The sequence below is a fragment of the Myotis nattereri genome (genome assembly GCF_964212035.1).
Source record: "Myotis nattereri genome assembly, chromosome: 3".
In the NCBI taxonomy this organism is placed as follows: Eukaryota; Metazoa; Chordata; class Mammalia; order Chiroptera; family Vespertilionidae; genus Myotis; species Myotis nattereri.
In genome coordinates this window covers 45,069,037-45,092,602 of record NC_138077.1, presented here as the reverse complement: position 1 = coordinate 45,092,602, position 23,566 = coordinate 45,069,037, and the positions used below count along the sequence as shown (strand labels likewise).

General features: G+C 42.1%; 1 protein-coding gene and 2 pseudogenes across 3 annotated transcripts in view; all 3 read right to left on the bottom strand.

The window, feature by feature from the left end:
* Positions 1–23,566, bottom strand: part of LOC308515343 (histidine-rich glycoprotein-like) — a 285,767-nt pseudogene that overhangs the window by 179,798 nt on the left and 82,403 nt on the right. The window lies entirely within an intron of this gene.
* The window catches only part of LOC308516176 (kininogen-2-like), a 30,710-nt gene continuing 7,667 nt past the window's right edge, over positions 524–23,566 (bottom strand). The window contains exons 4-10 of the mRNA XM_081087019.1: positions 21,163–21,335; positions 19,417–19,524; positions 11,311–11,395; positions 10,301–10,461; positions 4,344–4,451; positions 4,137–4,226; positions 524–761 (exon numbers count right to left, since the gene is read on the bottom strand). Coding sequence (XP_080943145.1) covers positions 681–761; positions 4,137–4,226; positions 4,344–4,451; positions 10,301–10,461; positions 11,311–11,395; positions 19,417–19,524; positions 21,163–21,335 — 806 coding nt within the window. The 3' untranslated portion in view covers positions 524–680. The remainder of the gene's footprint in view (positions 762–4,136; positions 4,227–4,343; positions 4,452–10,300; positions 10,462–11,310; positions 11,396–19,416; positions 19,525–21,162; positions 21,336–23,566) is intronic.
* On the bottom strand, positions 2,025–3,858 carry LOC308516863 (kininogen-2-like; annotated as a pseudogene). The gene is made up of 2 exons: positions 3,718–3,858; positions 2,025–2,757 (listed from the first exon to the last, which is right to left on the bottom strand). The product of its transcript is annotated as a kininogen-2-like (transcript).

The window sequence follows — 23,566 nt, the reverse complement described above, 5'->3', positions numbered from 1 at the left end:
CACTCAGTAAATACCTATTTTAAAAAATTAAAAATCTCTTATCATTTTTATTCTATTAGATTTCTACTTTTTACCATTATTAGAACCAAAAAGATAATTTTAAATTTTCTTTAAACTTTTTTGTTGTTTGATGTTTTTTGCTAGTGAAAAGTTGGTAGGCATCCTATTAACAAAGAAGTGTTTTGTTTTCTTTTTTGGTAATTACCTAGATCTTTAAAAAAATAACAAAACAAGAGAAAACACTCTTAACTTTGGGCTGAAAATCAGGAGGGGGTGGGAAGGAGAGAGAGGAAGAAGGGAAGGGAGAGAGATTCCTTACATTGCTGATGGAAACATCACCCACAAACCCTTGATTTAGAGCCCATGTTGAGGTCCTGGTGGTAGGGAAGGCCCACTTAAGGGATCCCCTCTTGTTCCAGAGTTGCACTATGAGTCTCCATGGTAGAGTGTGCTCTCTGATCAACTGGACTTTGCTGCAGGATGGGTGTGGCTGAAAGCAGACTACTGTGAATGAACCAGGAGTGAGAACATTAAGATCAAACTTTATTTCACACAGAAACAGAATGACAAAATGGCATTCTTCTCCATTGACATTCTATCCCATCTTCTTGCTCTTCCATTCAGGGCTGCTGACAGGTTGCTGGGGCTATTGTCCCAGGCATGGAGACTCTGCCCACTGGTCAAGAGGCCTTCCTCTCAGATGTTGGCTGTGCCCCTGCCTCCCGAGGTCGGGCCTTGTACACGCAGGGTCTTAGTTGCTTCTGTAAGTATAGTAAAATTCTGTTAATATGGTGTTATCATTCAACAAGAGAAGAGTGAAACAACCAGTTGTCAAGAGGAGACTTTTTCCTGACATCATTGGTTCTTTATTGAAAAGTACAGATAATGTTTGAAATGGAATAAAAACTCGGAGGCTCAAATGCATCCAATAACTTGAAGTAGCAGTGGCACATGCATCCACAAGCGACTATAGCTGTTGAAAGCCCTGTCCTGTTTCCCTAGGCAGAACACAGCAGTAATTATGAAATGCGTGCTTCCCTCATATTAGAAGCAATTAAAGACCATCATATTGTTCTTTTTTGGTAAAAATCAGATCTCTTCAATGCCCTAGCAAAAAGTGATTCGATGATAAGGTGTGGCTAGAGAGGCATTGTCTCATAAAATTTCTGAAGAAATATTCCATCACATCTTTGTCAATTATAAAAAAAATATTTCCTTTTATATCACTACTCCTGCTTTCCATTGTTATCATTAAACTCAGAGCTTCTGAAAAGTAAGGATTGCTCATTCTACCATCAGCAATAAACAAACTGAACACTCCTTTTTCAAAGCCTTGTTGCAAAGAGTAGCTAATGAGTAAATAGAATTGCAACTAATGGTTAGAGAACAAGTTTTTATTCCATTTCAAACACCCAATTCCCACCCCACCCTCCGCCCTCACTCCCCACCCACTGTCCTCATCCATAGGTGCACAATTTTTGACCAGTCTCTTCCCGCATCCCCCTCACCCCTTTCCCCCCAAGAATAGTCAGTCCATTCCCTTTCTATGTCCCTGTCTTTCTTGTTGTCCCTCTTTGATCTCTGGTAGCTTTTATTATTATTTTTGCCCTACTAAGAAGTTCACATTCAGTCTCTCGACTTTCATTATTTTCACATGTGTTCATGGACCAGGTGCCATGGTTTATTCGGAATGGCAAGAATCTTTGTATGACAGTCTATGACATCCACTCTAAGGTACATATTTGTTATTAGAAAAGCAAATTGCAGTAGGCCACAAGGCACATTTGTTTGCTCATTCTCTGTGCTAGTTAAGAAAACTCATGAGGTTCCCGGGCTATGCACCAAAAAAACAAACAAACACACAACAACAACAAAAATAAAGAAAATAAAACTCCATTGGGAGTTTCACCACTTCTCTCTAGGCTGTTTGAAGCTTCATGTTCTTTGGTGCATTATACCAGGGTATTTGGACAATGGTGAAAGGGGATGATGAAGTGTTAAAGAAACACCCATGTCTGCATACATTAATAAAAAGCATCAGGGAGATTGAAATCATGAAATTCTTTGTTTCCACAGTTGGATTCATTCCGTTAACTGGCTTCCAGGGGCATCCAGGACACTTGGGGGAAGTTGTTTCTGGGAAGTCAGATATCAGGTTAAATGAAAGGCTACTGGGATCTATCTGGATTTCAGGGATCCAAGAATCATCATTCTCTGTGGGACTTGGTGGTATATTAGTCATCATAGCTGCAATGAGATCTAAGTCCCAAAATTCAGGAAAGGCAACTGCTACACCTGACAGGGCTAGGGAGGGGAGGATTTTGGCCTTTCTGTCTTCTCTTGTGTCTGTGCAGATGTAGTACTATCTTCAGAAGAACTTGTTCTCCAATCATTGTGCTTTCCATTCTGTTTTCTTTTATTTTTATGTTTTTCATGGCCATGACCATGCTCATGTTTATGTCTATGGGCTAGGCCATGTTCCCTTTGATGTCCATGGCCATGACCATGTCCCTTTTGGTGCCCATCGCTTTGGTCATGCTCATGTTTATGGCCTTGGCCAAGGCCATGTTTTATTTGCTTTTCATGGCCCCAGCCATGATAACGAGTGGGTCCTTGTTCTTTTTCTGAATCCTGCTCTTGACCTTGAACAGGTGCCATGGAAGAGTGGGGTGGACTTACAGTTGTTCCTTCTTTTGTTTCCGCCACTTGTACTGACTGGAAAGGTGAAAGACCTGGAGGTCTTTTCAGCAATGTGGTCTAACCAGGAAATATTAAGATGAATGCATCACTGTGGAAACCACACTCTCAATTAAGAAAGAAGGGATTAAGACCTGTCAACGCCATCTTGGTTTAAAATGGAGCAAATCTTTAGCCAGGTTTTAAATGCTATGCTAATATTGCAGAAAGGATGAGAATGAATATCTTTTCCTCTTTTGATTGATTTTATAATTTGTGGATATTTCTTAAAAATTCTCCTCTAAACTGTAGAGGTTTTTCTTCATCTGGAAAAATTGGGTGGTTGAACTACATAACACCATGGCACGTTATTTATTAATTGATACTAATTCTATTAGCACAATTACAGTTTTTATACCAAAAGACCCAAAATGGCTTTATGGACTAAATATATATGCAGCATGTGCCCACAATTACTTTGTTGGGCTGAAACACATTAGGACATATTCACAAGCTTGAAAACTAGCCTTTGTATAATGTCTGTGTGAGACTACATATATACCTATACAGGGCAAAAATCTAAATCAGAAAAAAAAGATAAGAGGCTACTCGCATTGAAGATCTGGATGATTCTCACCTACATTTCAGCTACTGGTGAGAACAGGATGCTGGAGGCAGTGTTCAGGGGTGCAAAGAGCATGGTCTTTGGAGTCACATAAGCCAGAGCCTAGCTGTTAGCATCATGTGAACACGGATGACTCTGATTTCACCTACACTTGCATCCGTGCACCACTAGCTTCACTTTTCTCATCTCTAAAATAGGAATAACAGCAGCACCTGCTTCATAGAGTTGTTAAGAGAAAAATATGTGTGAAGTCCTCAGTACAGTGCCTGGGACAGAGCAAGAACTTGATCATATTATTATCCACTCCAGGATCTCAGTATCTTTGTAATTTTTAGTGTCTCATCCTTGACAGTGGGAAAAGTCTTACAAGGTTTTCTTAAGAATTGGAAAAGATGATACAAACTAATGCTTCTCACACTTGAATGTGGGTATGAAACTGTGAGGACCACGCAAAAATGCAGATTTGGATTCAGTCGATGTGGAGTGGGGTCTGAGATCTGTATTTCTCCCAAGTCCCTTGGATGGAGGCCGATGTCAGTGAAGCATCTCAGGCACATCTTAAAGCCCCAGAGCTAGTATTGGCTCTGCAAGGCAGGGGCTGCCCTTCATTAAGAGAGAACCTCCTGAAGGATGGGACACTGGCAAAGGGTGAGAAGTGATTAGGGGACTGACTGTTGTTTTCCTTTCTAGACATTAAAAAGAGAGTTCAGCACAGAAATGTGAGAGTTCTCTCCATTCTAAAAATATAGTTCCCCAATTCATTTAAATAGTGGTTCATTTTCAAATAGGACTTTGCAGAGCAAAAATTACCCATGCTGACTAATTAGAAACATACCTTTCCCAGTGACTGACATTTGACAGTAGTCTCAATTCTATTCTTCCCACCTACCCGATAGTAAACCCCAGCAGTGCATCTTAGAATTTCCTATCGGTGAAAACAAAAGCCAAAAGAGAGAACAGTGTTATTCATGAAATACTTAAACAAGTATAAGATATCAAGTAGATTTCCAGGGAATAAGTAGAGAGTTGCATGACTACTCACCCCATGTTTATTGATCTCACAACTTTCGGTCAACTCTTTATTACTTTTCTTGGAACATGTGGTTTCCTTGGCCGTGAACTCAATAAGATATTTGTATCCACTCACTGTCTGGAAAATTAATTAGCACAAAGTAGGACCTTAATTAATCCTATATAGTAAAGAGTTAATATGAAAATTGACCACCATGCCCTCACACAAGATGGCCACCCTCTTGTGGTCACAAGATGGCTGGCAGGGGAGAGCAGTTGTAGGTGATCAGGCCAGCAGGGGAGGGCAGTTGGGTGGAACCGGGCTGGCAGAGGAGCAGTTAGGCATGGATCAGGCTGGCAGGGGAGTGTTTAGGGGGTGATCAGGCTGGCAGGCAGAAGCAGTTAGGGGCAATCAGGCAGGCGAGCGATTGGGAGCCAGCAGTTCTATATTGTGAGAGGGATGTCTGACTGACAGGGATCGGGTCTAAACCGGCAGTAGGACATTCCCCGAGAGGTCTCAGATTTGAGAGGGTGCAGGCTGGGGTGAGGGACACCCCCCTCCAGTGCATGAATTTCATGCACTGGGCCTCTAATATTATATAATAAATGATATGTTTCTACCTTAAGGAATCTTAGGGGAGAATATTAATTTTAATTATACACTGCTCAAATGAGAGGTATACAAATAAAGTACAAATGTTTGAAATTAAATTTTTAGTTTGTATGCATGTGTAAAATATTTGGCTGTTAGGAAACAAGGCTACAATATTTATACTTTTCTGAGTTTTATTCTTCAACAACATTCAAGCACTCAAGTTGTAATAGAATCTAAGAAGAATAGGAAGAAAAACTTAATCATTTTCCTTAAGTATGCCTTATTGTCCTGCAAAGTCCTGAATCAGAGAAATACTGAGTTAGTGTCACTACAGAAATTGTGGGTTAAATTATGTGATTAGGAAAATTCTTTGGATTTTTTAGTTTGCCTTTCTTAAATATTTTATATTAAGAAACCATTTTAATCTCTATCAATGGTTTTTTTAAAATTGATTTTTAGAGGGAAAGGAAAGAAGAGGGAGAGAGAAACATTGATCAGCTGCCTCCTGCATGCCCCTTACTGGGGATCAAGCTCACAACCTGGGCATGAGACCTTACTGGGAATGGAATCCACAAACTTTTGGTGCTCAGAGCATTCTTCAACCAACTGAGCCACACCGGCCAGTACTGTAGCAACAGTTTTAATCTTTTTTTTTTTTTTTTTTTGCTTAAAGTATTACAAAGGTTATAACATATGTGTCCATTTTATCCCCCCGCCCTAGACAGTCCCCTAGCCTCCCCTATGTCCATTGGTTATGCTTATATGCATGCATACAAGTCCTTTAGTTGATCTCTTACCCCCCTACCTCCTACCCCCCAACCCTCCCTGGCCTTCCCGCTGCAGTTTGACAATCTGTTATACAGTGCTGTGTCCACAATGAATATTTTGTGGCCCAATTAATTTATGTTTTATATAAAAGAGGCACACTTTATTTGTTTAAAAAAATTAAACTCACACTTTTTAAAAATGCACTGACTTCAATAAAATTGCACATATGGCTTTTTAAAAGTCATTTCAAAATGCCATATCTTACATCTCTTACACTTAAAAAATATACTTGGTAAAAATGACTTTAAATTTTGTGTTCAAAAGTTAGTTGATTTTCTAGTCCAAGTTATTCAATACTTGATTCTAGGATCTAAATGTGTGTGTGTGTGTGTGTCTGTAAAAGAACACATAAATATATCCGTTGACCTGGAGAGATGAATATTATTTTTATAAATGAAGTTACAGCCCTGATTGGTGTGGCTCAGTTCATTGAGTATCATCACAGGCACCAGGGGTCCTGAGTTTGATTCTCAGTCAGGGCACACGCCCAGGATGGGGGTTTAATTCCAGGTGGGAAGGGGCGGGGCCTGAAGGAGACAGCGGATTGATGGTTCTCTTTCCTTCTCTCTTCTTCTCTCTCTAAAATCAATAAAACTGTATTAAGAAATAAAATAATGAAGTCACAGGGTGATAGTAGAATCTCGTTTGAAAAAGCAAACCACAACAGTCTTCCCTATCTCTGTGTTTTTTAAAAGCATGGAAAACGTGTGGTGGGAGGAAGAGAGCAGAACAGAGTCATAGGAAGAGCTAAGCTCCCCTCTACTTTTTCTGGCATTGATCTGCTGGGTAAACATGGTTACATTTTTAAGAAAAATTTGATACTTAACTTTTAAGACTCCAGGTTAGGTGTAAATGGGGAGGAAGGTTCTTAGAGGGTTTGGGGGTCTATATTTTGGTGATCATAAGTTTTCTTGCTCATTTTAGAATATATCTTAATCCAATTTTCCATAACAATAATGTTGATCAAAGTAATGTTGCCCAAGAAACTGGACAATATGTGACACAAACCACAACTAATGGCTCAACTCTATTCAGGGTCAAGAAGAAGGAAGTAAATAGATGTAAATCTTCCATTTGAGGGCCTCGAGATAGCATCTATATTGCCGTTATTATCTGGTGTCATTTTTATCAAAAGTCTTTCCTGCTCAAACCCATCTTGCTCAACCTTTGTTACTAAGATAGAGAGAACCACAGAGCAAAATAAATTCCAAATGTATTAACAATTTAAATTAAAGAAATAAGCTCAAAAGCTATAAATATGTACCCATCAGGTCTCAAGAGGAAGAAGGCTGTTTTTAGGTGAAAAGCAGAGGGAGAAAACATGTCTAAATTTGTTCAGACAGAAAGGACAACTAATTCTCAAACATCACAGCAAGCAAAGTAAAAAAATAAAACCTGGGGAAAATATGGTATAAGATTAATATTCTTATACATGTAAAGCCCACCATGAAAAAAATGAACAAAAGACATGAACAAATATTTCAGAAAAGAAGTTAAAATGGCCAGTAAGCCAGAAACAAATGACTATCTTCATTAATAACCAAATATTTAAAAAAAACACAATTCAACAGCATTGTTAATCTTCCACATGTTGGCAAAGATGAAAAACAGAGGTGATACCTGGTATTGGCCACGTGTGGGAAGCACACAGCCTCAGTCACTGTTGGTAGGAATAGAACTCAAAGCAAGATGATCAAGGTCCTATGGCCAGGTGGTCTGAATGTAAATTGGCATAATTGCAAATAGTTTGGCAATTTGGCAATTTGCATCGGAAGTCTTAGACATACTCTACATACGCCTTGACATTTCTAATACCTTGTTAAAAGAAAAATTCCTGAAGGTGCACACAAAGATCCTTGAAGTATATTTATCTGAGCAAAGACAGGGAGGAATATGGACAAGAGTGGGGACAGTGGCGGCAGAGGCAGGGCAAAATAAAAGGCCTGTGACAGAAATCACAATATTCACATGTGCAAACGGAGAATTTAAGAAACATTTGGCATCTGAAACCATCTTAAAATGGACATGCATCGAAATAGGACTAAATATGCAAACCCAAGGCAAGACCAAACCTGTAAAATAAATCTTTGGCAAAAATTGGTCATTTGGCAAATTGATTACATGGTAAATGGATTTCCAGTAACTTGGTTGCTTCCAGCAGGGCTTCCTTGAATAATCATGTCAGAGCAGCCAAATTGTTCTCTTTAAATGTAAAAACCAGTAAAAGATTCATCTTTTGTAAGTAAGTTTGAGATTCTCACCATATTTCAAATTGACTTGGCAAGTGAAGGAATATCAGTTCCTTTCAATTAACAGCATTACCTGTTATTCCCTGGGCATCCTTAGCATAAACAAATACACTCCGTGCTTGTATGTTGATTCATTAACTTACAGAGAACTGTATGTATATGGAGACTAGATAGTCATGTAAAAAATGAGTGTTTCTCTCCTGACAACAAACCTCTGATATGCAATCTATGGTGGAATAGAGGGTATTCCTGCATCAAGAATAAGGGAGATTCACAAGAAAGCAGAAATATGAAGTGAGAAGAAAAGCTGACAAACTAAATAGCATTGGGGGATGTGGGTGGGTAAGAGAGCAACCAAAGGACTTGTATCCATGCCTATAAACATAACCCATGGACACAGACACTAGGGGGGTGAGCACATGTGCTGGGGGTTTGAGAGGCCTGAGAGTGGTTAATAGGGGAAAAAGGAAACATATGTACTACTTTAGACAATAAAGAATTTAAATTAAAAAAAAAGAATATGCCCTAACTGGTTTGGCTCAGTGGATAGAGCGTCGGCCTGCGGACTCAAGGGTCCCAGGTTCGATTCCGGTCAAGGGCATGTACCTTGGTTGCGGGCACATCCCCAGTAGGGAGTGTGCAGGAGGCAGCTGATCAATGTTTCTCTCTCTTTGATGTTTCTAACTCTCTATCCCTCTCCCTTCCTCTCTGTAAGAAATCAATAAAATATATTAAAAAAAAAAAGAATACAATGATCGGTGTACCATGTGAGTACACCACTAACATGGGTCATGTGCCTGTGAAATGAGGGAGGAAAGGTTGTGGTGTCCGGGGCAGGAATAAGTGCGTGAGTAGGAGAGAGAGCCAAGTGTCAGTTTTGACTTACTTTAATACCATTTGGTTAGGTTTCCCCTGCAGTAGTGAAACTAATACAGGAAATTAGAAGATGACAATAAACAGCCCACTGTGCCCTCACCTAAACCACCACTGTGAATAGTTGGAGGCATTTGTTTCCTTTCTAATTGTTTTCTGTGCTTTTTATAACACACCCGACAACAGAATGTATAGTCAATTTTATGGCCTCTTTTTCCCCCACTGCATATTTTATCACAAGGCATTTCCCACATCAAGAACTCCTCACAAAGATGCTTTAAAATTGCTTCTTGGTACTCTGTTTTGAGAATATGCCAGACAGTATTTGATCATTTCTATATTATTCATCAGTTTTGACAGTTTACCATGTTGTCTTTTACAGTTAAAGCTGCAATGAGTATCATTGTCTATAAAGACTCTATTTTAAATTTCTAGAAATTCAATTACTGAGCAAAAAGTATGAATTGTTATAATTGAAGTACCCCTCCTCCCATCAGATTATGTTGGTTTGCTGAAACAGGTTCTATTTTGATTACTTTTGTTGGTTCTATTTTGTTCACATTTAGAAAGGCCAGTTTTGAGGTTTAGAATAAGAATCTGCCCATGAATAGATTACTCAGATGCTGTTAGAGATGGAATAAATTTTTGCTCTTCTCACCCAGCCATTCATTTTACAGATGGGGCACAAGACTGAGTGAGTCTGAATGACAGTCCGGGATTACCCAGGGCATGAGGGCGGAGGCTCTGGTAGAACTGTGTCTTCTGACCCCCAGACTAGGATGCTCCTTATCTATTGACAGGGCATGGAAGAAAAGATGAAGCCCTAGATGTACATTTGTGGGCTGGAAGGACACATAGCGAGGGGGGAAGTGACCTGGAGATGAAAGTGTGAAGAGAGTCTGGGTGATGATAGACTGACATGTGGCTGATCCCAAGGCACTAAGTGATGCTCCAACAAGGATCGACTCTAGAAAGGCATAGAATAAGAGTAGCTTTTCCTTGCCCTACATTTTATTAATTATATAAATTTGCTAGAATTTATAAAACACTTTAAAATTTGAAAAGATAATGTATTGACATATATTATCTCTTTTTTTGTTCCATTTATTTATGCATTCACTGGTAGCTTCTTGTATGTGTCCTGATCGGGGATCAAACCTGCAACCTTGGCATATTGGGACAATGCTCTACCCAACTGAGCTACCCCGCCAATGCTTGACATATATTATCTTATTTGAGTCTCACCCCAGTCCGTTACACACAGAAAATGGAATGTTCTAAATGACTTGTTCAAGACCACATAGCAAGCATGTAGTGAGGTTGAGACTTGACATTCAATTCTTTTTACCAGGTATACTATTTCCCAACCCAAGATCAGTGGCAATATTAGTAAGCAGTTTGCCCATAGACTATATCACTATCTTTGTAGCTTAATTTACATACCTGTGATGTTGCTCTGTGCACAATGTCAATCTTGAACAAGAACATTGAATTAATCTGTGCATTAAGTTTTGTAATGGAATGAGTCAGAGCCTCGTTCAGATCAGGGCTGTCGACAAGTATCTCGTCGGGGCAGCCAAGGCAACCTGTGGTAAAATCCTCCCCTGAAAGAAGAATCAGGTTTTAAGTCAGTGTGTGTACTGAAGGAGCAGTCTAGCCTAGTACCTCTCCTGCACATTGTCCAGCACTCATTTATAGGGGGCCATGTGCAGCCTAAAGGCCAGTAGCGAGTGGGTAGAGGTTGTCTGTGTGACATTCACCTTACTGCCTGCCCTCTTTTCTTCTCCTCAGAGTTAAGGGCATTTAGGGAAACCTTCCATCAGAAGGTGTTAGTTAGTACACCTTCAATATCAATGTGCTGCACTGTTCCTAGATTTTTGCATTTTTGAAAGAGTGTAAAAAAGCAATGCTTTATTTAAAGGAATGATTCTGTAGTGGGAAAATTTTAAGTCCTCTGATTCTGGTAAGCAGGGAGCTTCAATGATGCTTCTCACTGTGGAATGTATGCAAACATATTCCAAGTATGAGAAAAGCCAACTCTTGGTATAAGAAACACTGGTTTGACCATAAACTTGCACTATCTCACTTTCCCCCCATTATAACATGCAGGAGAAAAAAGTGTTTAATTGACAGGATTTTATTCTGAGTGATTAAATAGGCGATTCAGCTTCCCCAATTTATAACACCTGATGTAGTGACATCTTATACACAAGGAAGACCAGATGACTTTGCATCTAGAGATCAGGTTTGCCCAAAGAACATAAATCTTTTCTGTCCACTTGCAGAGCAGTCCCAACTGCATCAGCTATAACACAGTTGTGCAGAAAAAGGGTACAGCTGTAAGGGTTGTTGATTATATAATAGGACCTAAAGCACAATTTCTATAAAAACACCTAGCCAGTTGTCTGGGATCAACATGTACTACTAGAGGACAAACATGTATTATTGCATACCTGATAAAATCTGACACTTCTGGGAGAAGGAAGCAATTCTTAGCTGAGGATCCATGTATGCATGATCTTTACATTCACCGGTATCCTAGTTTTTTTCAAAAGGAAATACGTTAAAAACGTTCTTAAGAACCTTTAAAGTAAACAATTAGTAATATTAAATATAGGATGTTGACTTCACATAGAATACAAAACAAAACATAATTCCATTGCCAAAGAGAGAATAAGAAACTATTCGTTATTAGCATTAACAACAATAAATGTATTTACACAAACACATGAAATAAGATGACAAGAATACCTACCATAGAAATAATAATCATATAGCCCAGGAAGCATGGCTCAATGGTTTAGCATCAACCTATGGACCAGGAGGTCATGGTTTGATTCCCAGTCAGGGCATATGCCCAGGTTGCATGCTTGATCCTTAGTGTGGGTGTGTAAGAGGCAGCTGATCAATGGTTCTCTCACTCATTGATGTTTCTATCTCTTTTCCCCTTCCCTTCCTCTCTGAAATTGATAAAAATATATTTAACAAATAAGATATTTGAATGGGTAAAATTTCTTTTAGAAGGACAACGAATTCCAGATCAGTCCATGTGACTCAGTGGTTGAGCATCAACACAGGAACCAAGAGATCACATTTAGATTCCTGGTCAAGGCACATGCCTGGGTTGCGGGCTGGATGCCCAGAGTGGGGTGTGCAAGAGGCAGTTGATTATGTTCCTCTCTCATTGATATTCTATCTATCACTCTTCCATCCTCTCTTTCTAAAAATCAATAAAAACATATTTAAAAAGAGAAAGGCAAAGACTTCCGTATTAAGTTAAAAACAAAATTAATGTATTACATTTCAAGGATAATATCTTGTAATATAAAAGATAAAGGTAGATTAAACATAATGGATGATCTAAACTATATGAAGCGTCCTAACCGGTTTTGCTCAGTGGATAGAGTGTCAGCCTGCAGACTGAAAGGTCCCAGGTTCAATTCAGGTCAAGGGCATGTACTTTGGTTGCGGGCACATCTCCAGTAAGGGGTGTGCAGGAGGCAGCTGATTGATGTTTCTCTCTCATTGATTTTTCTAACTCTCTATCCCTGTCTCTTGCTCTCTGTAAAAAATCAATAAAATATATTAAAAAAACTATATGAAGCAAATATGAACAGAAAAAGGATCTAGAGTATTATTAATATTGGACAAAGGAAACTTCAAGGTAACAAAAGAAACTCATAATGGTAGTAAAGAAGATAATTTTATTTTTATAAAGATATACTCTAGATGCATGGAGTGAAAATACATGAAAGAGAAATTAGATATATATGTATAGAAATAGATTAAAATAATGGCGGTGTAGAAATTTTATGTACAACCTTAAATTTAAGATAGGCCAAATGGATTGAAAAATAAATAAAATAATAGAAAATGAATAAAATAATAAAAAAGTATTTAGGTGGTATTTTCATATGATCTATATGACTTAAATGATATTTTTATAAGTATGGCACAGATATTTTTAAGTACTTTTATATTAGGTTACAGGAAAGGCTCAATAAATTTCTAAAATGAAATAATAGTGGCATGTCCTTTGACCTCAGCACCAAAAGAAAAGAATTCCTAAAAATACTTTTAAACAAATAAACAAGAAAGTAACTACTTGGACATCTAAACACATTTACCTAAATAGTCAGGGTCTTCTTTGGATAAGGAAAAATATAAGAAACACAATAAGAAAACTGAGAATTTTATATAATGTTGACAGAGCAGCATTTGGAATTAAACTCATGTCTTTATATACTTTCGTAATTTAAAAAGAGAGAGGCAAGAAACAAACAAAACAACATCAAACCGAGGTTTTTACATCAGGAAGTTAGAAAAAGGAAAAGAATAATAAATAGCCTTAAGCAAAAGAGAAAAGGAGGAAAAAATAAAGCAAAACTGATGAACTAGAAAACAGAAAGCACTAGCATTAGTAACTGAATCCAAATGCTCATTCTTGGGATAAGGAAAAAATCAAATGCAAAAAAATAAAAAAGGCATTATAGCAAAGGAACAAAGAAGCTAAAAATATAAGAGAATAATTATGAACAAGTGTGTGCTACTTTAAATCCCAAAGAAATGAATACTTTTCCGGAAAACTATAAATAACCAATGCTGACTTAAACACAAGAACAAATTTGAATGAATCAATAACTGAAGAACAGAGAATGCTATCATTACTCTCAACTTCCATTCCATTTCTCACCTCCAGACAACATAGATGTTTTATAGATGAATAATTTTTGTAGTTGAGAAACATTTACTTCCTTCCTATGTAAACTGTTTCTGAATATAGGAAATAGTGGCAAGCTACCCAAGCCAAAAAATAGTGGCTAACCACCTAACTAAAAAATAGAGGGCAGTAGGGAAAGCAGAGGAGCAAATATGACATGGACTGACTCCATAAAAGAAGCCATAGAAATGAGTCTATAGGTGCTCAGCAGAGATGCTGAGGTCAAGACAGTGTGGCCATCACTCATTCACAGGGTCACTAGGAATCAGAGCTGACTCAACTGCATGTAACACATAACCGACTCATTCTAGAAAACTATAATCTGGATACCAAACCTGAAAAAAATAGAATGCACACACAACTACACCCAGAAATCTGTCAAACCACTTTAACTTAGGAATGAAGATGTAGACTTCTTGAGCTAAAAATAAAATCCAAATGCATATTTAAAGAATAATTAACACTAAGCAAAGAGAATTTATGAACCTAGAGGTAACTATTAGGAAAGTTGTCAAAACAACATAACAGATTAAATTAGAAATGCATAATATGATGTTTCAATACATATTTAAAGCATTTGCTAAATTCTAACACAAAATTCTCTTTTTTCTTAAAAATATTTGTTGGGGTGACATTGGTTAATTACATAGATTTCAAGTGTACAATACTATAATACACCGTCTGTATTGTATACATATTGTATTGAGTGTTTACTACCCAAAGTCAAGTCTCCTTCTGTCATCACTTATCCTCCCTTAATATTGTTCTACTCTCCCCCACCCCTCTTTTCTCCAGTAATCAGTGTCTGTGAGTTTTTTTGGGTTTTGGTTTTTTGCTTAATTCTTTCATCTTTCTCACCTAACCCCACAACTTGTCTCCCCTCTGACAGCTGTCAGTCTGTTCTCTGTATCTATGAGTCTGTTAATGCCAATATCTTATTTAAAAACTAAACAAACTTCTTTAAAAGCAGGAATGCAAGGATGCTTCTTTAATATGACAAGAATGCCTACCTGGAACCCATAGCAAATATTATAGATAACAAAATTGTAGAGGCTTTCCCAATAAAATCAGGAATGAAACATAAATGTGTGTGGAATATCTCTGGATGTTTGGTCAATTCACTGAGACACAGAACAAAACATAAGCATTGGACAAGAAGAGATAGAATAATATCTTATTTTGCCAGCTCTGACCTCTGAAAGCAACAAAGTTTCAATTATAGAATCTAAACAAACCCCAGATATCCGCTTTCAGCAGGCCATGGCCTCAGAGCTGGAGCGAGCAGGAGCCTGGCTCTCAGCTCCAGTGATGGCAACAAAGTTTCAATTATAGAAAGTAAATAAATCCCAGAATTAAAAAAGAAAAAAAGGATAGCCTGGGAGCTTCAATCACCAACCAGCATGAAAACAGCCCTCAGCCCCTCACCCAGACTGGCCAGGCACCCCAGTGAGGACCTCCACCCTAAAGGGGGTGTGGCCAAGCTGAAAACAGCCATCAACCCCTCATCCAGTTTGGTCAGGCACCCCAGTGAGGACCCCCACCCTAAAGGGGGTGTGGCCAACCTGAAAACAGCCATCAGCCCCTCATCCAGGTTGGCCAGGCAACCCAGTAGGGACCCCCACTCTGAAGGGGGTGTGACCAGCTGCAAACAGCCATCAGTCCCTCACCCAGGCTGGCCAAGAACCCCAGCGGGACCCCCAACCTGATCCGGGACACCCTTCAGGGCAAACCAGCCAGCCCCTACCTGTACACTAGGCCTCTATCTTATACAGTAAAAGGGTAATATGCAAACTGACGCTAACAGCAGAAAGACTGGGAATGACTGGTCACTATGACACACACTGACCACCAGGGGGCAGACGCTCAATGCAGGAGCTGCCCTCTGGTGGTCAGTGCACTCCCACATGGGAAAGCTCTGCTCAGCCACAAGCCAGGCTGATGAATGCCAGTACAGTGGTGGTGGTGGGAGCCTCTCCTGTCTCCTCAGCAGGGCTAAGGATATCCAACTGCAGCTTAAGTGTGCTCCCTGCTGGCAAGTGGACATCCCCCGAGGGCTGCTGGGCTGCCAGAGGGATGTCTGATTGCCATCTTAGGCCCAATCCACTGGGGAGCAGGCCTAAGCCAGCAGGTGGTCATCCCCCGAGGGGTCCCAGACTGCGAGAGGGCACAGGCTGGGCTGAGGGACCTCCCGAGTGCACAAATTTTTGTGCACCGGGACTCTTTAGTATTAATAATACTGCTGATAATAATAATGCATATTAATAATAATACTAATAATAATCTTACTATCTGGACTCCTCATTTTCTTCGTACATAATAAAATTGTAGAAGTAGAATAACGGACTAAAGGGCTTGAAGCAATCCCTTGCTTAAAGTAGTTTTCTGCTACAGTGGAAATATCCCTGGGATGGTCATTGTGCTTTAGGCATCTGCAATGCACTAACTACTGCCACCTTGTGATACTCTCTTGTAGCAAAATTTTGGTTCTGATAAAGTGGTGGGGCTCAGGATGCATTATCCTCCTCCTATCTAATAAAAGAGAAACATGGTAATTAGTGTATGACCACTACCCTTCCCATTGGCTAATCAGGGCAATATGCAAATTAACTGCCAGCCAAGATGGTGGCCAGCAGCCAGGCAGCTGGAAGCGAACATGAGGCTTGCTTGCTTCAGTGACGGAGGACTCCAACGTTCCCCGCCTGCTGCTGCCGGCCTCTGAGCTGCAACTCTAAGCAACTATGTTACAAATATAGAAGCTAAACAAAACCCCAGAAACCTGCTTTAGTCGCCAGGCTTCAGCCAGCAGGATCGCAACATTGTTTCAAATACAGAAGGGAAACAAAGGCCAGAAACCTGCTTTCAGCAGCGGAGGCCTAAGAGCTGGAGGCAAGCCTCAAAGCTAAAGCTGGCCCAGAATAAAAAAAAAAGAAAAAAAGGAGCGGTTGGGAGCTTCAGTCACCCGCCAGCCTGAAAACAGCCCTCAGCCCCTCACCCAGACTGGCCAGGCAGCCCAGTGGGGACCCCCACCCTGAAGGGTGTGTGACCAGCTGTAAACAGCCATCATCCCCTCACCTAGGCTGGCCAGGCACCCCAGTGGGGACCCCCACCCTGAACCAGGACACCCTTCAGGGCAAACCAGCCAGCACCTACCCGTGCACCAGGCCTCTACCCTATACAGTAAAAGGGTAATATGCCTCCCAGCACCGGGATCAGCAGAGCCGAGAGGCCTCCCGGCACTGGGATCAGCGCCCAAACCCCCTGATCGCCCTGCGGCTCTGTGTGTGACAGGGTGTGGTGCCCCAACCCCCCCGCCCCCACAGGCCCTGCTCTGTGTGTGATGGGGTAGAGCCATAACCTCCCCATCGGCCCTGCCCTGAGTGTGACAGTGGCAGTGCCCCAACCCCATGATCTGCCCTGCTCTGTGTGTGACAGGGGTCAGTGCCCCAACTCCCCTATCGGCCCTGCTCTGTGTGTGACAGGGGGGAGCTCCCCAACCCCCTGATCGACCCTGCTCTGTACGTGACAGGGTACGGAGCCCCAACCCCCTGATTGGCCCTGCTCTGTGTGTGACAGGGGGTGGCGCTGCAACCTGCCCATCGACCCTGTCTTGAGTGTGACAGGGGGCAGTGCCCCAAACCCCCAATTGGCCCTACCCTGAGAGTGACTGAGGGTGGCATCGCAACCTCCCAATCTGCCCTGCTCTGTGCATGACAGGGGGCGGCGCCCCAATTCCCCAATTGGCCCTGTTCTGAGCCCGACCAGGGGCTGCACCTAGGGATTGGGCCTTCCCTCTGCCACCGGGAGCAGGCCTAAGCCAGCAGGTCGTTATCTCTTGAGGGGTCCCAGATTGCGAGAGGGCACAGGCCGGGCTGAAGGACCCCCCCCCCCCCGAGTGCACAAATTTTTGTGCACTGGGCCTCTAGTCTATACATATAAAGAGTTAATATGCTAATTTGTCCATGAGGGTGTCCCCATAATGACCAATTTGCATATTGATGCATGCTCAGCAGGGGGTGGGCGGCTGTAGCCAAATTCCCTGGGTTCTGAGGAGAGTGCCTGACAGGAGCACGAACTGCAAAGAAGGAAGAGGAAGCAGCCATAGGGAGATCTTCCAATCTCCCTGCACCCCCAGGGGGACGGGGAAGCTGACCAGACAGGAGAAGACCCAGCCTCAGGGGTAGTTGCAGCTCCCACCTCCAACTCCTGATCTCTTCCCCTGTCACCCCCGCCAGGGACGCCCACAATAGCATGATTGTGACCACCCATCTCTGCCCCCAGGGCCCGTGGCCCGTCACTGCTGGGCCCCCTCCACTGGGGCTGGGTATGCTCTCCTCCCTACAACTCCAGACCCAGGTGGAGGCAGGCCTGAGCAGCCCCCCAGGGTCCGACCCTTCCCCCCCACTCCACAACATCAGCGCCTTCTTTGCAGAGGAAGCACCCTGAACCACCCTCCTAGCCCACCTGGCTCCACCCTAGCCCAGCCCCCACACTGCTCCAGGAGATTGAAGCCCCACCCTGAGCAGGTACAGCTGCGAAACAGCCACGTACAATTTAAAGAATGGCGCCAAGTGGGAAGATTTGACAGTTACTTCCTGTTCTTCCTCACTGCCCCCCTAGTGCCCGCCTAATGCTCTGCCCCCTGCCCCCACCAGCACCTCCAGGGATGACCACCACTACAGGACTGCTGGCCAGAGCCTGCCCCTCCAAGGCCTGTAAAACCATCTGCAAAGCTTCCATAGCTACAGTACGAGGAAAAAATCATGCCCTCCTCCCCTAATCAGCACCTGCTACCTGCGAGGGTACCCGTGGGCTTAAAAATAACAATCTCTTCCCGTTTAGACATCACTTACTTGATGAAACATTTCTAGGTTTATTAGCTCAGAACCTCCTCATGAAAACCCAGTGAGGTAGGTGGAGAAGAGATTACAATTCCCATGGGATATGCATATGTATTCAGAAATGAAGCTCAGAGAGGAAGTGTCAAGCCCAGTGGTTCCCAAGGTGCACCACATGTCCCACGGGGAGGGGGGATGGGAGGAGGCAATCTGATTTTAGATGGGGGCAATTTGAGAATGAGTTAACAGTGATTTTTTTGCATTTCGTGTGGTTCTAGGGGGCCTCATCTACAGTGTATCCTACATAATAAAAGGCTAATATGTAAATGACTGAATGGTGGAATGACCAGTCACTATGGTGGTCAGAGCACTCCCACAAGGGGAGCGTCGCTCAGCCAGAAGCCAGGCTCATGTCTGGCAAGCACAGTGGCATTGGTGGGAGCCTCTCCACTAATGCTAAAGATGTCCGACTGACAGCTAAGGCCCACTAAGCCGTCAGTCGGACATCCCTCCAGAGCTCCTGGACTGCAAGACGGCACAGGCCAGGCTGAGGTACCCACCCTCCCAAGTGCAAGAATTTCGTGCACTGAGCCTCTAGTTAAAAATAAAGAAAGGGGTGGGGAGGGAAGGGGAGAAAATAAGCAAAAGCAAGTTGGAAGTTAAGGAGTGTCCTGCGCAGAGCTCAGGAGCACTGGGAAGGACCTTAAGCAGGTGGGAAGAAAGGGAGACAGGAAAGTGTGAAGACATGAACAGACAAACTTGACAGGGCATCATTTTATCTCAAGCCCCAGTTATATCTGTAAATGCTTATTGCCAAATGTACAGATCTTGTGACCAGGTAAGTAAGGCAGCTTGACTAGTGACTTGGAGAATGTGGCTGCGAATTCATGCATGTCATCTAAAATCTTAGTGACCAAGTCTTCCTGTGTAGCTGAGTATTTCCACACCTGTAAATACTGGACACCAAATGCTAATAACTTTATAATCATTTTTGGCTTACTTACACCACTGAAAAGGACCTTGCAGTCTTGGGTTAAGAATTTAAAATTCTCCTTGGAACAATTAGTCTGCTGAATTAAGTAAGTAACTTCATAGTTGGAACCAGACACCACCTGAAACAATGTTGAATTGAATAGTTACAGGGCAGTTTAAACATTATTCACTGTGTTATGAGGAACTTAAAATACTGCCTGGCATAATGCAAGTACTCAAAAATATAAACTCTTAGTACTAGGCAAAAGTCATGACTGAATAAATATTGAGCACTTTATGACTCTCTTACTCCTCAACACACACACACACACACACACACACTCCTACACATCCTATCTAATAAAGAGGGAATACACATATTGACCATCACGCTGTCACAAAGAGGAGGCACCCATAGCCACAAGATGGCAACGCTGAGTCCCCTCAAAGTCCCCCAGTCCTTTCGGCCCTGCTGGGGCGGGTGGCAGGCATGTGGTACACCAGACCAGTCCTCAGTGGGTCCAGCCGCTCCTTGCACTGGACTCAGTCCTTTCAGCCAAGCTGGTGGGGGCAGGGGGAGGGGTGCAGCAGGTGCACGGTGCGGCTGGACCTGCCCTCAGGCCCCCAGTCACTCAGGGCTGGCCCGAGGTGCAGGCAAGCCTCGGATGGTGGCTGCCAAGCCATCCAGCTGCCCAGGGCCACCCGAGGTTCAGGTAACCAGGGCTGGCCAATGGGGGTAACCCCGATGTGGGTGTCACCTTCCCCCAATGACCAGGTCGCCTCCCGCCCCTAAGGGCTCCCAGACTGTGAGAGGGGGCAGGCCAGGCTGAGGGACACCCCATCCAGTGAATGAATTTTCATGCACCTGGCATCTAGTCTGAAAATAAAAAGCAATATATACGTGGAGTTACTGTTTTTCTTAAGAAAAACCTAGCAATATTTCCTCTTCCAGGCAACAGAAAAATAATGTCCTTTTGAATTTAGTGAAATAAAAATAATACTCTTCTAGATGGTTAAAAACACTTTGGAGCTAGAATGGCCTTTACTGGTAATTTCTCAGTTTCCCAGACAGTCAGGCAGTAAGTTTTGTGCTGCTTTATCTTGGGCTAGTCCCACCCTGATAGCTGGCTATGAACGTAATTGAGTAGAACATGCATCTTGCATGAAGGGAAGTTGGATGGTCTATTAAAAGCAGGGAATGTTACTGACTAAAGTAAATCCCTCATAATTAGACAATGAAATACACGAAACCCAGTCAACTGTCAGTAAAGACTTAGTGAACTGGGTCAATAAAAAGGCCAGAATTTCCAAGTGTTTACATTCTTTTGATGATATAAAAACTATAATTTAGAGAGTGCTCAGAAAGCCATGCCAACTGTTTGGGTACCATTGCATATTTTGGAGCCATGTTTGACTCATGATGGCTAAGTGATAATGTAATTTTCTTAAAACCTTAAGGCTAGAATGATCTTTTCATCTCACCATCGCTAAGAAAAACATGTATTTCTGACTAACCATTCATTAAACTCAGAGCCAGGGGTCTGATTAGCCACACTTTTGCCTTTTATATATTGTAGTATACTAATCACTTTGTCTCAAGAGAAAGCACTTTACCTCCTATGCCAGTCAGATGAGGACATAAAAGAGCTCCCTCACCACCAGCCATGGAATCATAGGTTTTCTATTGACCAATGGTTTATTTTAGGTTATGAAACCCTAAACATAAAGATCCAACAAAGTTTAACAATACTGTGAGAAAAGGAAACTAAAGCACAAACCTGTCTCTGTGCCCTTTCTACTTCTTTAAGAGCAAAGAGGTGGGAATGATTAGTGTGGTTGTTAAAATGTTCAATGCCATGTTTCAGAACAGGGTCGAAGTCCTGGGGGACAGTCCTTATTGTGTGCAGGCAGCCATAGCAGTCATACTGGGAGGTCACCACAGGGCCCTCGGCTTGACAAAGAAATAGTAGGCAAAAGGGCAGCGTTAATGAGCAAAACCTGCGTTCAGATATATTGTCCTAAATAAGTAAGATAATTTCAAAGACATTGGTAAACAAACTTTCTAGTACATTCTGGTATGTATTAGAAAAAGAGAACACAGGACTGCTTTTCGGTCAGAAGAGAAAAAAAATCTACCATTGACTTAGGAACATCTTATGTGCATACTATTGTGCATAATTATTTCAAATTTCCTTAGAAATCATTATCAATTACAGACATAATGCATTAATTTATCCTCTTATAAAATAGTAAAACAGTGCAGATATAGTATTATTTATTTTTCAGTGTTAAATAAAGCTCCTTGAAGCCTCATTGAGGGTGTAATATGTTTTGTACCAATTAATTTCAATAAACATGTACATATTTTGCTCCTTCTGTAATATGTCAGGTGCTGAATTAGACTGTGTGGTTACATTAACTTGTAACTGTGGTGTGTTGGAGAGCACAAGAGACTTGGTTGGAAAGTTGTAAGGAGGACATTCTGATAAAAGGAAAGTGTGTGGAAGGCCACCTGCCCTCTTGGTTGAAATTCTGACTTAGGAGAGACATAGGGTAGTGTCGAAGTCGGCTCCCCTAATTATTCCTGACCTCTCCAAACAAGTCTGATTACATACAGACCCCAGGTGTTTACTGGAATCCTTATCCTTAATCCCTGGATGCCCTTGCCTAGAGAAGAATATAAACACATGTGTCCTCCCAAGATTACTCACACCACTGATTGTATCTAAAGATAAAATCTGCTAGAAAAACTAACAAGGCAGGCAATTGAGGCTACTCTGGCTGCTAGAGCCAGGAGCCCCTTAGTCCTCTCTTTCACAATCAAACTGTGTCTGAGTAATCTGTTCATCCATCGTTCAGGGGCTGCTGGTCAGCACCGGCAGTGGTGAAGGTGTTGGGCAAAGTGGAGTGGGAGAGACAGAACTACAGATGGATATTTCAAAAAAAATTTGGCAAGAGCTTGGGAAGACAGGAGCCCAGACTGAGCTTAAGAAAGACTTTCGTGAGGAGAAGAGGCCTGAGCTAAGAAGCGTGTAAAGTGGTCAAGGTCAACTGGGCAACATAAGGTGTGAGCCTGAGAAGGAGGAACAAAGGGAGGAATGGCTCTCAAGAAAGCAGGGTGAGTCAGGGGCAGCGTGTGGGATGCGGTGTATACTTTTTACTGGGCTTAAAGCAGGGGGCAGGGACTGGCGATTGAGGTCTGGACAATTGGTAGAGAGAGTCCTCTGCTGTGGAGCCTGGGCCACGCTCTGGAGTCCAGGGGCTATAAACTATATTCCAAGGGTCATGGGCTGCTTGGTGAACCTGATGTAAACATGGTGGCCTCCGCGGGAAAATGCTGGTACTCACAATGTTCTCCATATAATTTCAGGGTGTGCATAGATCCACTGAAGTCAATTAAGAGTGGTCCGCAGTAAAGATGGGGTGCCACTGACTGGGTTTTAATAAAATAATGTAAACTATTAAAATGGGAGTGATCGCTTCTCGGTCTTTTGGCTAAGATCAAGTGTAAAACGGGAATGAGCTTGTATTAGGTTACCAATTCATGCTTATAACAGATAGCCTTAACCCGCTGGTCAGTAGAGGCACACGCTATAGAGAGGAAACCATGAAGGCATCCTGGGCCCCTTTGCCTTGGGCTCTCACTGTCTGAGTGTGCAGGACCCAAACAGAATCAGGGAGCCAACAGTGTTCTACAACAGTGTCCCTCAACACAACTCCCATTGCAGCTGTTTCTTGACACTCACTCCATGAGCATGTGTGTCAGAAAAAAGATTTACTGGGTGAATATTCATAGCTTCCTTCACTGCTCTCCCCTTGCAGAAGGTATGTTGCATCAGGGCAGTGGACAAAGTTAACAAACTGGAGGGGACTTACATGGGAAAGGAGAGAGAATTACTGAGGGGAGAAGAAAAGATTGATGAACACAGTAGGGGAGGGGGAAGGGAGTAGAGATCAGAGGCTGGTTTGCAGACCTCAAGGGCAGCTCTGACTGGGGTAAGAGGAGAGATGGTGCAGTCTTTTGAGGGTGAAAGATGCAAATTAATTTTTTCCAGGCAATGGAATGAGTTTTCATCCTGCTCCAACATTTCTAGGGAGATTTTTTAAAAAATTATAAAAGATTTTAAATTTTGAATTCTGAAACATATTAAGCCAAAAAGGTTTCAGATAAGGGATTGTGGG